Below are 15135 nucleotides of genomic sequence, written 5' to 3' on the forward strand. Positions count from 1 at the left end.
CTGGAATATACTTTTGTTGAGCACTGTGAAAAATCTCTTTGAAAGTCTTCCACTGTTCCTCACCTGTCCCGCCATATAGCCTGTGTTCCCAGTCCACACTACCCAAATCCTCCCTCATCCCATTGTAATTTCCATTGTTTAGGCATACACTGGTTTTAGATTGAACTATTACACCCTCCATTTGTATGAAAAACTCAGTCATACTGTGATCACTCTTTCCAAGATCCCGAACTACAAGATCACTACTTTTACCTGTCTCATTGCATGGGACCAGATCTAATATAGCACAAGGAAATCTGCAGATGCTGGAAATTCAAGGAACACACACAAAATGCTAGTGGAACGCAGCAGGCCAGGCAGCATCTATAGGAAGAGGTACAGTTGACATTTCGGGCCGAGACCCTTCATCAGGACTAACTGAAAGAAGAGATAGTAAGAGATTTGAACGTGGGAGGGGGAGGGGGAGATCCAAAAAGATAGGAGAAGACAAGAGGGGGAGGGATGGAGCTAAGAGCTGCAGAGTTGATTGACAAAAGGGATACAAGGCTGGAGAAGGGTTCCACCAGCATTTTGTGTGTGTTGCTCTAAGATAGCACGTTCTCTTGTAGGTTCAGATTACATTTTAAGGATTTGATTTGTGAAATTGGCAAGGAAGGTGTATTCTTGGTACTGAACAATGAGAAGCAAGTCTCAGCTGATATGTATAACCTTTTCCAAAACAATTGGCCCATATTTTATACAGAAAGTGGCTGCATCATTGAATTGGAATGAAACATCACCATCACACTACTCCCTACACAAGGCAAATGCAATGAAAGATAAACAGTAGCAGCATCAAATATCATGTACAATACAAGAAAACTATTGCGGGCAAACTATTTGGTAAGAGGTACGAGGTATTTATTTAAAAACCACTCTTATTCAGATACCTACAACTACTGAGAGCCACCAAAAGTATGTGGAATTTTAAAATTGACATAAATAAATAGCAGCTTAATCCTACTACAAGCTGATCTTAGAACTTGTGTGCGTAAATTTGAAATCAAAGTTGAAGGATTGATACCACAGTAAGAGTGATATTCTTTGGATTAAATACTTTGATGTTAATTACTTCTACTACAAGATTTCTTCAAACAAAATTTTCAAATCAAGAGTAATCTAGACTTTTTGAGCATTATAAAAAACAATAACATTGTTATTGCACTGACAAAAATTTGTTCCTAATTTTGGGAACTAACTAATATTAACTGAAAGCGTTAATATCTTTATTAGAATGGCACTCCTGTGCCAATGTTTCTGAAGCTCTCCTGGCAATAAAGTCTAGCCTCGACTTGTCAATTCCAACCTAGAACCACATTTTATATATTCACCTAGTAGTTTGATATGCTTGGATTCTATGGTTTTGTTATAGCGTGTCTCATTGGTAAATAAATACTTAAGCCACTACAGCAGAATCTGTTTGAATCAATGAATCATTGAACAGTCTGACTTTTATACAACACTAGTCTAAGTTCCAATAATAAACTCACAAAGAACAAAAGCTTAAACTTCCAAGTAAGAGCAAATAATTTATCTAAACATTTTTTCCTAAAGTTAGTTGGCCTCATTTTTGGCTTACATGACAAATGAATAATTCTGATAAGAACATAATAAGATAGTGAGACAGTTGTGGCTACCATGCCACCAGTAGGAGAAAGAGAAAAGGCTCAAACTATAAGAATACCTTCAGGGAAGGCTGAATCAAAGGAAATATGTTAGGTTAGTTCTTTGAATGGACCTCTGCTTTAAAGTTATCTGCACTTCTACAGATAAAACTAAAATCATTATCAACAATTGAAGGAGAAAGAATCTTTAGAGGAAGTACCTATCCATTCAAATAATCATTTACATAAAAAGCATACATTTGTTATATTTTATATTTGAACAAGAATGAAACTAAAATCTGCACTCCCAAAGTAATATCGGAATCTCACAAGTTCAAAAGTGCAGCCCAGCTACGTATCCTAATGCTTGGACTGCGCTTAATCTTTGAGGTGAATAGTCTTCTAGCTCTTCATTGCGCCAAGAAAATGGAAAACTCATCTTAAGATACTAAATTAAACATCAACAAATATCTGGCCAAATCTAGCAGACAAAGGGCAATTCACTGTTTTTTTTTTGAAAAGGAAAATGCTTTTGATTCAAGTTGAGGATGATTATTTAGGCCACTTTTCACAGCTGTTTAAATTATTTTCCATGTTTTCTTTGAGCTTGAGCTGCTTGCATTGACACGTAGCACAGCACCAAATAAAATCAACTTAATCTGTGCCAACCATAGATACTTCATCGCACACTGAATTATTTTCCATCTGTAATCTACATGCAGACAGGAATGTTCATTCATACCAACTCTGGCATGTATAGTTGACTTCTTGAAAATACATTCAAGCCACCTTTACAAGAAAATTATATGCAACCTCCTAACTGCCTGGTACTGAAACTAACCTGGAAAAAAAGTGGGCTCTGATAAGCTGCAAGGATTGTGTCAAAATCTCATAAGTAACCTATCAGAAAATTATCAAAACCCAGCACAGTTAGGTCTCTGTACATTGTACCAACTTATGGGGTTCCTCATGAATGGATGAAACCAGCACTTACCATTTTCAGGTAAATATGATTTATGGGAACAACACTGCGATCATCCAAGTCTTAGGCTCATTTTAAGTGTAGTACACTAAGTGGCCACTTTATTAGATAAACCCATGTTTGTTAATGCAACTATCTAATCAGCCAATCATGTAGCAGCATTTCTCTGCATAAAAGCAAGCAAACGTGATCAAGAGATTCAGTTGTTGCTCAGACCAAACATCAGAATGAGGAAGAAATGCAATCTAAGTGACTTTAACCGTGGAATGATTGTTGGTGCCTGACGGGGTGGTTTGAGTATCTCAGAAGCTGCTGATCTCCTGGGATTTTCACACATAACAGTCTCTACAGCAGGGGTTTCCAACTAGGGGTCCATAGACCCTTTGATTAATGATAGGGGTCCACGGCATAAAAAAGGTTGGAAATCCCTGCTCTAGAGTTTACAGAGAAAGGAGTAATAAACAAAAAACACATCTAGTGAGTGGCAGTTCAGTGGGTGAAAACTCCAAGTTAGTAAGAAGTTAGAGGAGAATAGCCAGACTGGTTCAAGCTGAGAGGAAGGCAACAGTAACTCAGATAACCACATGTTCCAACAGTGGTGTACAGAAGAGCATCCACAATACATCGAACTTTGAAGTGGGTGGGCTACATCAGAAGACCATGAATGTACACTCAGTGGCCACTTTATTAAGTATCTCCTGTTCCTAATAAAGTGGCCATTGAGTATATAATAAATGATAGGTGGGAGCTGGCCACATAAGGTGAGAATATAACCAAGGAATGTTTTGGTTGCTTAAAGACTGGCTACCTTGTTTCCCGAGAAGGGTTAGAGTTCAACAGCAATATTTGCTTTCATTCACGGGTTTAAATAATGGAGCGTTCAGAGGAGGAAGGCTAATGTGACTCATTCGGTTTCAAACTACACCATAAATAACATTAAAACCTCTACTGTAAAAACATGCTTAAATACATATGTGGAATGTGAGCTATTCTCCCTGATCTTGCGGAAACAGCCCAAGGTGACTTTCTTTGAAATTACTTCACCACCTCAAGAGGCGGTGGCCTCTCCTCTATGAAACAGCATAGGTAGCATGCCACATCATGGAATTTGCCGTCCTGATACAACACATTTACACACAGGCAGGTAAATCATTGCTCTCAGCCAACAGTAAATAACAAGCCCTTGGAGTCCAGGTGCAATCTTCCATCGAGTAGAATGTGCTGTGTGGCTTTTGTTTTCTGCTCTTTCAGATTATGTACATGGACCCCATAGAACAGTACAACACAGTACAGGCCCTTCAGCACATGATGTTATACTGACCCTGTAACCTACTCCAACGCTTCCCTCCCACTCAGCCCTCCATTTTTTCCTTTCATCCACATGCCTACATAAAAGTGTCTAAAAACTTCCTAACATACCATCCCCTGCCATCACCTCGGCAGTGCATTCCACCTCATTACACAGCAAAACCTACCTCATTACACTTTCTTCCAACAATACTAGAGACAAATTTGTAACTTTATTGCCTCATAATTAGTTACAATATTGGCCACTTTACACACTCAACAAATGCAGAGTCTATAAAATAGTTATTCTATAACCTTCTATGTTAAAGTGAACTACTGAGTGAATTTTACTGTTGGTGCAAGGCCATTACAGTACATTCAACTGCAAGTTTCCCGTGGCTGAAGGCAATTCCAAAATAAACTCCAGTAATGCTGACGACGGGGAAGATACAGCTTTAAAATGGTTAATTCCAGTTAACAGTTTTTACCAAGATTGCTTTGGAATTGCCAACCTGAGAATCAATCACCTATTGAGCATCTGTACTATCTTCCTGCCACTTTAACTGATCACATAAGAAGGTAACATGATAACGCAAGTGTGTACAGTAACAGCAGTTCATAAACCCTTGGATGGGTATGTGAATAGGAAAGGGTTCAAGGGCGAATGGCAAATGAGACTGGCTTAGACAGGCACATTGACCGACATGAGCAAGTTTTCAAGGTATATTACTCCATAATTTCCTTCTTTAAGCTTCATTGTAGGGTGGGAGGTACCTACAGTAGAGGGGTTGCTCACTGACTAAGCAGTATATGAAACAAAGATTCCTCCTGGAGCCACAATGAAACATTGAAGGAATGTTGATATATTTTAAAGTCAGACTTCAGATATACTTGAAGAGATTGTAAAAATGATTTGGCGCATCTATATGTCCTTCATAAATCACATTTAGATGAATCTACAAATAAAGTCTCTCTTTAAAAAAAACTCTAAAATTCCCAAAACCTTAAGATGGTCAGTGATATTTAGTTCTCCTCAACACCAGGGTAAGCCAGCTACCTTAATTATGTTGGTCAATTTACTAAATATTTTTGTGATTTGTCCTCTGCCTTCTATTAGCCAGTATAGGGGCCAGAACCAGGTTCTAATTGTTTATTTACAACAGGATCTATGAATCATTCTAAGGAACAGGGTTCAGTTCATTGTCACTCTTCCCCTCTTCCCACAGCTCTCTACAACACCTATTTAATCAGTCATGTCAAGAAGTGCAACTCTTCAACTGGCCACTGGATTTCAAATGCAGACTAGGAGTGATGGCTTTCTGAACACAAACAGTACTTTGAAATGCTAGTCATTGGTTAGAGTCAATTCCAAACCAACAAAGGAGGAGGAAAGTCTGATGTCTGAAAACGAAAAACATTTCTGTAGACTATTAAACAAAACATACAGTTGTATACCATGAGTATCACTGAGTGCAAGATCCCACCAAATCCAAATTAAATTCATTCATTTAAGCTATTGGATGCAGGGAGTAGCTAGCCATGGCAAGAGTCCTTGATGTTCGCACTTCCAAGTGACAGAATTTCCCAAAACTTTAACACAAATAAACAATCCTAAAAATACATCACCAAAAATAAGTATTTGCCCAAACTGTAGATTACTAAAAATTAAGATTGATAATCTGAAGATGCTAATTGTGTATGTAATTCATTGCAACAAACACAAAATGCTGGAGGAACTCAGTAGGTCAAGTAACATCTATGAAAATGAATAAACAAGTTGATGTTTCAGGCCAAGACCCTTCATCAGGACTGGAAAGGAAGGGGGAAGAAGCCAGAATAAGAAGGTGTGAGGAGGGAAAGGAGTACAAACTAGAAGGTGATAGGTGAAGCCAGGTATGTGGGGGAGAGGGAATGAAGTAATAATTTGGGAGGTGATAGGTGGAAAAGGGAAAGGGCTGAAGAAGGAATCTGATAGGAAAGGAGAGTGCACCATTAGAAAGAGAAGGAGTGGCACCAAGGGGAAGCTGATAGGCAGGTGAGGAAAAGAGGGAGGCCAGAATAGAAGAGGGAAGGGGGAGGGAAAAAAATTACTGCAAGGAGAACTTCATGTTTATGCCACCTGGTTGGAGGCTACCGAGACGGAATACGAGGTGTTGCTCCTCCACCCTGAGAGCGGCCTCATCATGGCAGAAGATGAGGCCATGGACCAACATGCTGGAATGGGAATAGGAATTAAAATGGTCAGACCCTGGGACATTCAGCATTTTGCGGATGGAGCACCTGATAAAGTGGTCCTCAAATTTACATCGGGTCTCATCAAAATAGAGGGGCTGCATTGGGAGCACTGAATACAGTAGACAAGCTCAATATATTTGCTGAAGTATTGCCTCATGAATGGAAGTGAGGGAGGAGGTAAATAGGCAAGTGTAGCATTTCTGTTGCTTTCAGGGATACCTGCTAGGAGGGAGATTAGTGGGGAGGAATAAATGGACAAGGAAGTCACAGAGGGAGTGATCTCTGTAGAAAGTGGAGAGTGGGGTGGGGGGGGGGTAATGATATATTTGGCGATAGGATCCCAATGAAGATGGCAGAAGTTGTGGAAAATGATGTGCTGGATGCAAAGGCTCCTGGGGTGGTAGAAGAAGACAAGAGGAACTCTATTCTTGTTAAGGCAGCAGTAAGATGAGGTAAACCGGGACTGTCTGGGAAATGGAGATGTGGGTGAGGCAACATCAATAGTAGAGGAAGGGAAACCCCCTACTTTGAAGGAGGAGATCTCTGATGTTGGTTGACAGTCTGTCTCCAGGGATGGAGACAGAGTGATCGAGAAAGTGGAGAAATGTCAGAAATAGACCAAGTGAATTTAAGGGCAGGGTTGAAGTTGGAGGCAAAGTTGATGAAATGACAAGTTCAGCATGGGTGCATAAAGCAGCACCAATTCAGTCGTCCATGAGTAAGGGAGCTTTACCAGGGAAGGCTTGGAACAGGGACTGTTCTATGTAGTCAGCATATCTAATTAATATCACAATCTGTTCAAATTACATTTCACAGGGAAAACCCAAACACATTCTTAAAAGTATTCAAATTAGCACTCATAAACAATGGATAAAACCATAGAAGATGGGCAAGTTAAAAAAAATCTCCAGTTCATCATTTTTCTCCAGTTATTTCCCACAAGGTATGTCCTAGAATATGGTGAAATGTGCTTTGCTGCACGTCAGCAATTTTGCTCTCTGCATATTTCTAACAATAAAAAAAAACTTTCCTGAAGCTCAGAAAAACAGATGGGCACAAGGAATCTGGATTTTGTCCAAGTTTAAAGTGGTAATTATTCAGTTTATTTCTCGCTCCACAGATATCACCTGATCTGCCAAGTAGTTCCAGTAGTTTTTATTTTAAATTTCCAGCAGCTGCATTCCTCATTTTGTTTGATATTTACAGGGATCGGACAGTCAAGTTAATCATTTGGGGCAAAAGGATCTGAGAGTTAGGAAAGAACGTCAGCCACTATAATTGTAGTTCTATAAAGTCCAATAAAAGAAACAGGCCTGAACTTTATAAGATCACCTGCAACACACTATGTAATGAAATACAGTTATTGCTGAAATGTAGATCACCACTGCCACATGTACAACGCAAGGCTCCCACAAACAGCTCATCTGGAAATCCAGAGTAACACATACAAAACACAGCAACTCAGCAGGTTAGGCATTACCTATGGAAAGGAATAAACAGTCCGGCCCTGATCCTTCATTAGGACTGGAAATGAAGGAGAAAGAAGTCTTAAAACCCTTGCCAAGATAAGATTAGGGGTCTGGAGTACAAGAGGGAAATGTGAAGGTGGGGAGGGATGTAAGAATAGGAAATCATCTCAAATTTATTCTTTATTTCTGCTCCATTTCAAAGTAGTAGTTTTCAAATTCATGCACATGACTGCCTAATGAAAGTGACAAATTCCCACAGCCAACCTGTAATCACTCCCAAAAGTCTATGACATCCAACCAAAGAAAACCTGAAGAATTGCCACAATAAGCATTACCGGCTAACAAACAAATATGAAAAAATATCAAATATATAGAGAAAAAAGTAACAAAATAAAATCTTGAGTCCTGTAGAAACCTGATGATTTTCAGATCCTTTCGGAACAGTCATGAAGCTGCTACATAGCTGCATCAACAATGGGTTCAATCCTGAAGTCCAGTTTGTGCAGAGTTCTCCCTGTGACTGCATAGATACATCTGAGTGCTCTGATTTCCTCCTAAAGATGTGTGGGTTGGTGGGTTGGTAGGTAGCTTAACCATTGTAAACTGTCCCTGGTGCTAAGTTGAATGGCAGAATCTATGGGGGAGTTACTGGGAGGATCAAATGGGATTAGAGTACCAGTAGTGTAAATGGATATTTGATGGTTGGCACTGACTTGATGACTGTTTTGGGATCTTCATGTTCCAATTTCTCAATGGATAGAACTCACACTTGTCAGAAGGCTCTGGGTAACAACCACAGTATAGCGACTTAAGCACAAAGATCCAAGTTGACAATCCATTTCAGTGCTGAAGGGGTGCTGTCTTTCAGATCTATTGTCAAATAGAGGGTCCATCTGCCCTCTCTGATGGACTTAGAATTCATCATGTGATGATTTGAGTTACAGTAGGATAGTCACATAGACTTGCCCTGGCCAATATTTCACTCTCAGCCAATATCAAAATTGATTATGTAGTTACAATTATATTACCATTTCAGGGAAGTTACTATGTGATAAGAGGCTACTGCATTCTTGAAGTGTTTGGGGATAAAAGAAAGGGACATACAAAGCTACGTACAGTACATATATTTTGTATATACATACAAAATAAGTACATTTCAGTCTATGTATAAAAGCTAATCTTATGTATTTATGGATCCAGAGTAACAATCACTCATTCTCCTTTACCCTTGTATACCAATGAATGACAATGAACAATCTTGAAGCTACCTCTCTCTTTCATTCTGTGTAATTTGCACTTGTGTTGAAACAGAGGATTGCATTTTGTAGGGAAGTGCTGCAATCCACTCCTTGCTTAATCTCTCTTGATAGTTTTATACTCTCAATTGTATTAACATTCTTGCACTCTCCTCGGTCCTTCAGTATTTTGTTTAAAACCAGAATGGCACAAAACTTTCCACATGTGATCTGGAGAGTTGTAGATAAATTTGTCTTCTCTACTATACTTAAATTCATGTTGAGCAGACCTTGTGCAAGTTACTTAGACTGAATGTCACTGAAGTTTCATTCTCAAAACACACTAATGATCTTTCCCTGAAGCATTCAACCCCAGCAAGTAACTTTACGAAGTCTCTACTACAATATTAGTGACCAAAGTAATACATATAACTAATTGTAAATACACTGTCATTAATAAACCTAAACAGTGAAAAACACTGCCTTAGAAAAAATACGTATCTTGGTCCCTCACTACACCCTGCCAAGAACCAACAATGTTGAGCTTGAGATGCACATTCTAGGGGGCAATATTACAGCAAGAAGTCTTGTTAACCTCATACTGATATTAACATTCAGCTACAATAAGCACCATGAACCTAAATCAGGTACTGACATTGGAAAATATCATATGTTAGAGAGTAAGCCAAGCTGCAACAGATGATACAAAGAGTGCTCAGAAATGCGTGACTTATAGAGACACAGTTTATACGTATCTTCATCGTCATCTCACAAGTGACACCCTGAACAAAAATTTGTAAATATTTGTTCGGAAAGATATTCTCTGGGTTTATTTAAATTTAGAAGCTTGACGCAATGTATAACAATCTTTGCTTCCTCATATTGATTGACACCTCATCAGATGTGAGCATTTAATGTCTATTCTCATCTAAAATCCCAATGCTAATGTGCTGCACGGGTTTTACTGTTTGGGGATTTCAGGCACTGGATAATTGAGTCTTTCATCATTTAGTAAACGCTAGTACAAAATCTCAATAGAAAGCACTGAGGGGTTGGTCAAAATAAAAACCCATCATAAACAGCAGGGTAATGAAGCTGCCCACACCTTCAGCGTAGGTAGCAGTGACCTTTCCCTTTGTCGCTGCACTGTTCCAGAGTACCTCGTAACTTACCCTTACCTTTTAGAGACTCTGTAAGTTGCAACTGTCAACTGGCCAGTCAGAGGGTCATGCACTGTGGCACGCTTCAGCTAAGAAAGAGAAAGGGCAGATTTAATCCTGGAATAGCCAGATCACCACTCATTAGTGGAACTCTGGAAGCTTCCGATTGGTCAAGATGTGGGACATTGAAGAAGGGCAAGAACTGTGCTTGGGGCTGCATTCCAATTCATTGTTTAAAATTTGGACAGGTTCCACATCAAGATGAGGCCAGGAGGGATGAATGACCTGTTTAAGCTGCTTGCATTCACTAGAACCCACAGGCTCTGACAGCATTTGATTGACGTGTTGACAATCCGGCCTTGCTCTCAGTCGTCATCTTTTTACCTGTTTCATGTCATTGGATGCCGATTTCCAAACATGCTGGTCTGAACAAGATGCAGCAGCTTTGTTGTGAAGAGGAGCGCCACAGCTCTTGCTTACCTTTTGCTTATTCTGTAATGAGCTGTCTCCAGCACTCCAGTTATTGGGTTAGAAATGGTGGCTCGTCTCAGCTGTGAAGCCAACCAATCAGAAAAAACAGATTATTACCAGCTTGACTGGATGTAAACCAGGACCAATCAGAATCCTTCCAGTGGGGGGAGAAAAACTAAGCCCTTCACCCTGGAATGGTCATTCTTGGGTCCTCTCCCCACAGTCTTTGGCTTGAGTGCTGTTAGCAGTAACAATATCTTACCTTACTAAAGTTAAAATTCATAGAAAGCCCATAAGAAGCATGGTTAACAATTTCAGATCAGTTTCCAAACATTAGTAACAAAAGGATGAATTTTACAGTTTTACTATTAGTTTATCACAGAAGTTAATTATTTCCCAACAACACAACAAGTGCTATTTTAAATGGGGGTGAAGGCAATGCAAACAAAGGTGACATAGAACACATTAAAATTTCTTCTTACCATTAGGTAACTTCAAGATTATTTTTATTCCTTTTAGTTGCAAGAATTCAATTTCACAATTTTAATTCAGTACTTAATTGCTCCTGACATGATATATAATCATACCTAGTTAAGCATTTATTGTCACTAAATCAGCAAGTTCATTAGGAAACATTTTAACTGCATGGATACTAATGGGAAGTTAGAAAATCTGTTTTCCATCAATGGCTGTTATAGATCAATTTTTTAAAAAAATACTGTTTACATATTTTTCAGGATCTGGCTGTTGAGGCCTGCATTTAATGCCATCTTTAATTACTCCCGAGGATGATATAGTGAGTCACCTTCTTAAACCACTGCAATCCTTCTGGTTAAAAGATACTCCCACATTATTCCATCAGTTTCACAGGTTTCAAACACATTACCTCTGTATTATGTCACATGTACCCAAAGCACCTCACTCAAAAATTCAATACCAAAGGTTAATGTCTGACATTTAGTACAATCATAGAACAGTACAGCACAGAAACAGGCCCTTTGGCCCATCTAGTCCATGCCAAACTAATATCCTGTCTAGTCCCATTGACCTGCACCTGGACCGTAGCCCTCCATACCCCTCTTATCCATGTACCTATCCAAACTTCCCTTAAGTGTTGAGATCATATCTGCATCCACCACTTTTGCTGGCAGCTCATTCCACATTCTCACCACCATCTGAGTGAAGAGGTTCCCCCTCATTTTCCCCTTAAACATTTCATCTCTCACCCTTAACCCATGACTCTAGTTCTAGTCTCACCCAACCTCAGTGGAAAAAGCCTGCTTGCATTTACCCTGTCCACACTTGTCGAACATTAGTGGGATAAATTTTAGATGAGCTGAAAAAAATGTTTCAATTGTCTGTTGCGGTTAAGCACTAACAATATCTAAAATATCTTCTGAAAAGCAAAAGTACATTCTCCTTATTATAGGTGGTCCCACTTATAATACAATGCTGAGCAAGGAGGCAGCCCACTGATCTGTATCCAGGTCTTGATCTAAAGTTACTTTTATGCATTGTACGTATATGCATGACAGTCTGCAAGCAAGCTAATGTTACAATCTCAGATTTTCTCTGAAATGTGCCAAGCACTCAATTTAACCATTTCAAACAAGTGCATGGCTCCAAATGAAAGAAGTAACACAAAATATCTGTAACAGAGTTAGAACAATAAGGCACGCGAATACCTTGGATGATGCGACACCTTACCCTTGGCTTTGCTAGCTCTTTCACTCGTTCAATTTCCTCATCAGATATGATATCAATGTAACGGACAATTCGCGGTTTGTCCCACTCATCCTGCTGTTTCACTGGTTTCAGAATGTATGCTGGATTCCTGCCTGCATCTGTGTAACGGCAAAAGAGTTTTCTCTGCCTTCGTGGAGTCTGCACAGGAATATAAAAATGGGTACTTATATAGAACTAAATCACATATGATCCATGCTAGGACCACTAGATTCAAAAGCAGTTACTTTCCCCAGGCTGTAAGGCTGATTAACACCTCCACCCACTAACCCACCCCTCCACACCCCAACCTTTACTTTATCATTTCCTGTCAGAGTCACTTTACATACAGGCACTCCTGTACCTAGTGTCACTTTATGGACATACAATCTATATATACAAGCTATCTAATGTATTTGTATTTATTGTGTTTTTTTATTATTGTGCTCTTTATCTTATTGTGTTGTTTTGTGCTGCATCGCATCTGGAGTAACAATTACATCATTTTCCTTTACGCTTGTGTAGTAGAAATGACATTAAGCAATTTTGAAAACAATTCGAAATGAGACCAATTAACAGGCAGAAACTGAGAGATTATGCCAGCAGCCTGCTGTAAAAAGACAATGATGAAGTGATTAATGAAAGATAGCATGACTAATATGCTTTGCAGTATATAGAAATAATTTGCATGCAAATCTATGAACAAATGAACAATCAATGCCATTCAGAGTGCCTTTGTCGAGAGGGGCAAATTGACTGCTCTAAAGCAAGGAAGTAATAAGTTTTTATGGAGACTACATTAGTTTAATAATTGCTAATAAACAAATTGAAATATTGTTATATAGAATGCAGGTGTTACTAACAAACTGGAAGCCACAGTTATCTTGGGTAGGAAAATACTGGATTTAGAACTTGCAAAGGAAACAGCAACCTAGCAACAACTTTCTATGAGCCAGAGAATCAACAATTAAAAAAAAAACACAAATTAATGACAACTGACTACAGCATAGAAGGGAAATGAGGGGATTTTTCTTTAATAGAGATTCTAAAAAGGGGGTGACAAGCAGATCTGGTTGTAGTTGAAAGGCAAAAGAGTGAAGACACAAACTCATCATTTTAGGAATATAAATATTTCTTTATATAACTTAGTATTTTATGTAGTGCACTGTACTGCAGTCAGTAAACCACAAATTTCACTACGTATGAAGTGATAATAAACCCAATTCTGAGGGTAAGCAAAAGAGGAAGTTTGTGTGTAACTAACAGATACCACAAGCCGAACAACTGTGTTTTGTGTGCTTGATTTCATAATTCTAAAATCAGTAATAACATTTAGCATGAAGTCAATTCACTGACCAAAGTTACCTTAGTTAGATACAGAATTCCATTTTGTTTCCTTTATTAAGATCTCATTCCCCCACCCCACTCCCATAGACTATTGGCATAAGCAGCTTTGCTATTAATTCCTTGTCACTTTGACAGCAGCCTATCGAATTAGAAAAGCAATACAATGAAAAAGCAAAACCGGCAATGGAAAAACATGGTCAGTTTTTCCCCTTTCTCACTTGGAAACTTTCAAAGTTCTACCATTATATGTTGCACTTTAAAAATAGTAAATAACAGATTTTCACAAGCTTGGTAAGACCAAAAGTCTCAGGCACTTGACATCAAATGAAGTAACCCTTGAAATGCAGTCACATGGCAGCTAACATGCAGAGAGTAAACATTCTCAAACAACAATTAGATAAATAGATCATTTGTTCTGGTGGTGATGCTGGCCAAGGAACAAATATTAGCCAAATCACCACACAAACTCACGATTTTCTTTGAGAACTGCTGTGAGCCATTTCGTTTTCATGAATGGCAGAACTGCTAGTCTTGCTGATGTATTTAAATATACGTAGTGAGGTTTGAAATCAGGTGATAGCAATGGATTTCTTGGATCTATTTCCTTATCTCATTCATTTTCTAAAATGTGACTTTAGAAGTAAAAGGCAAGTTATGTATCCTGAGCATCGAAAATTCCTCCTTCGTCAAATACTTTACCTACCAATTTGATACCTTCTCCTCGGCACAGCATTTCATATTTCCGTCTCTCTGGCAGGTAATCCGCTGGACGCCCTTTCTTGGTCTCCGAGATACTCCCTGCTTTGGATCCTTTCGACTCCTGGGATTCACCCAACTTTTTTTTCTGGTCAGCTATCATATATTCGAAATATTTCAGGTTTCCATTTGCTCGCTGGTGCTCTGGATCTACAACATCCAAGGTCAGTTTACAGATTTAATGGGTATCTTTTCTTGTATTCACATTTCAACTTAAAAACAGAAGAATGTCCTCTGCACATCCTTACCCAGTTTCAACATCCTTCTTGTGAGCTCCAATGCCTTGTCCAGGTCGCCCTGCTGATACACTGAATAGCTCAGGTAGTCTAGTACGGTGATTTTGTCAATGGTGGATACCTCACCAGCATCCAACTGCCTTAATGCCTGTTCCATCCATAGTTCAGTGTGGTAGTAATCTGCATCTGAGTAGGCTACTTTCCCCAGCTCAAAGCAGTCCTCCACTGACAGAGATGTTTTATGCTTCACACCTGGAGGGAAAAATGTCAACAGAATCATGCCTTTGAATCTGGGAATTACATTGAACAGCATTTGCAATCTGTTCTCCAAATCAAATTTTAAATACTTAAGTTTAAATCTCTCCATGACATAGTCGTCCTTTCATTAATCACTAACCTTTCTGGCACATTCTCCTGTGGAGTGCCATTCAAAGTCCCTTTAGCCCCCCACGTCATTCAGATTCTTTTCTGAATCTCAACACCTTAAGATGCCAAGTAAAACCCAACACTTAAAAAAAGTGTAATACATACAAAATGCTGGAGGAACTCAGCAGCTCAAGGAGCATCTATGGAGAGGTATTAAGAGTCGAAT

The 15135-nt window shown here is 39.0% G+C and overlaps 1 protein-coding gene across 6 annotated transcripts in view; it reads right to left on the bottom strand.

Annotated features, from left to right (window-relative positions):
• The window catches only part of p4ha1b (prolyl 4-hydroxylase, alpha polypeptide I b), a 98995-nt gene that overhangs the window by 29004 nt on the left and 54856 nt on the right, over nucleotides 1-15135 (bottom strand). For 5 of the 6 annotated variants that reach the window (XM_072282660.1, XM_072282659.1, XM_072282663.1 and 2 more), the window contains 4 exons: nucleotides 14556-14795; nucleotides 14255-14457; nucleotides 12190-12366; nucleotides 10492-10562 (listed from right to left, as the gene is read on the bottom strand). In XM_072282660.1, the coding sequence (XP_072138761.1) occupies nucleotides 10492-10562; nucleotides 12190-12366; nucleotides 14255-14457; nucleotides 14556-14795 (691 nt within the window). Of the gene's footprint in view, nucleotides 1-10029; nucleotides 10101-10491; nucleotides 10563-12189; nucleotides 12367-14254; nucleotides 14458-14555; nucleotides 14796-15135 lie in introns of all 6 variants that reach the window. The other variant, XM_072282664.1, reaches the window with a different exon arrangement.

This window comes from Mobula birostris, chromosome 18 (assembly GCF_030028105.1).
Source record: "Mobula birostris isolate sMobBir1 chromosome 18, sMobBir1.hap1, whole genome shotgun sequence".
Lineage (NCBI taxonomy): Eukaryota > Metazoa > Chordata > Chondrichthyes > Myliobatiformes > Myliobatidae > Mobula > Mobula birostris.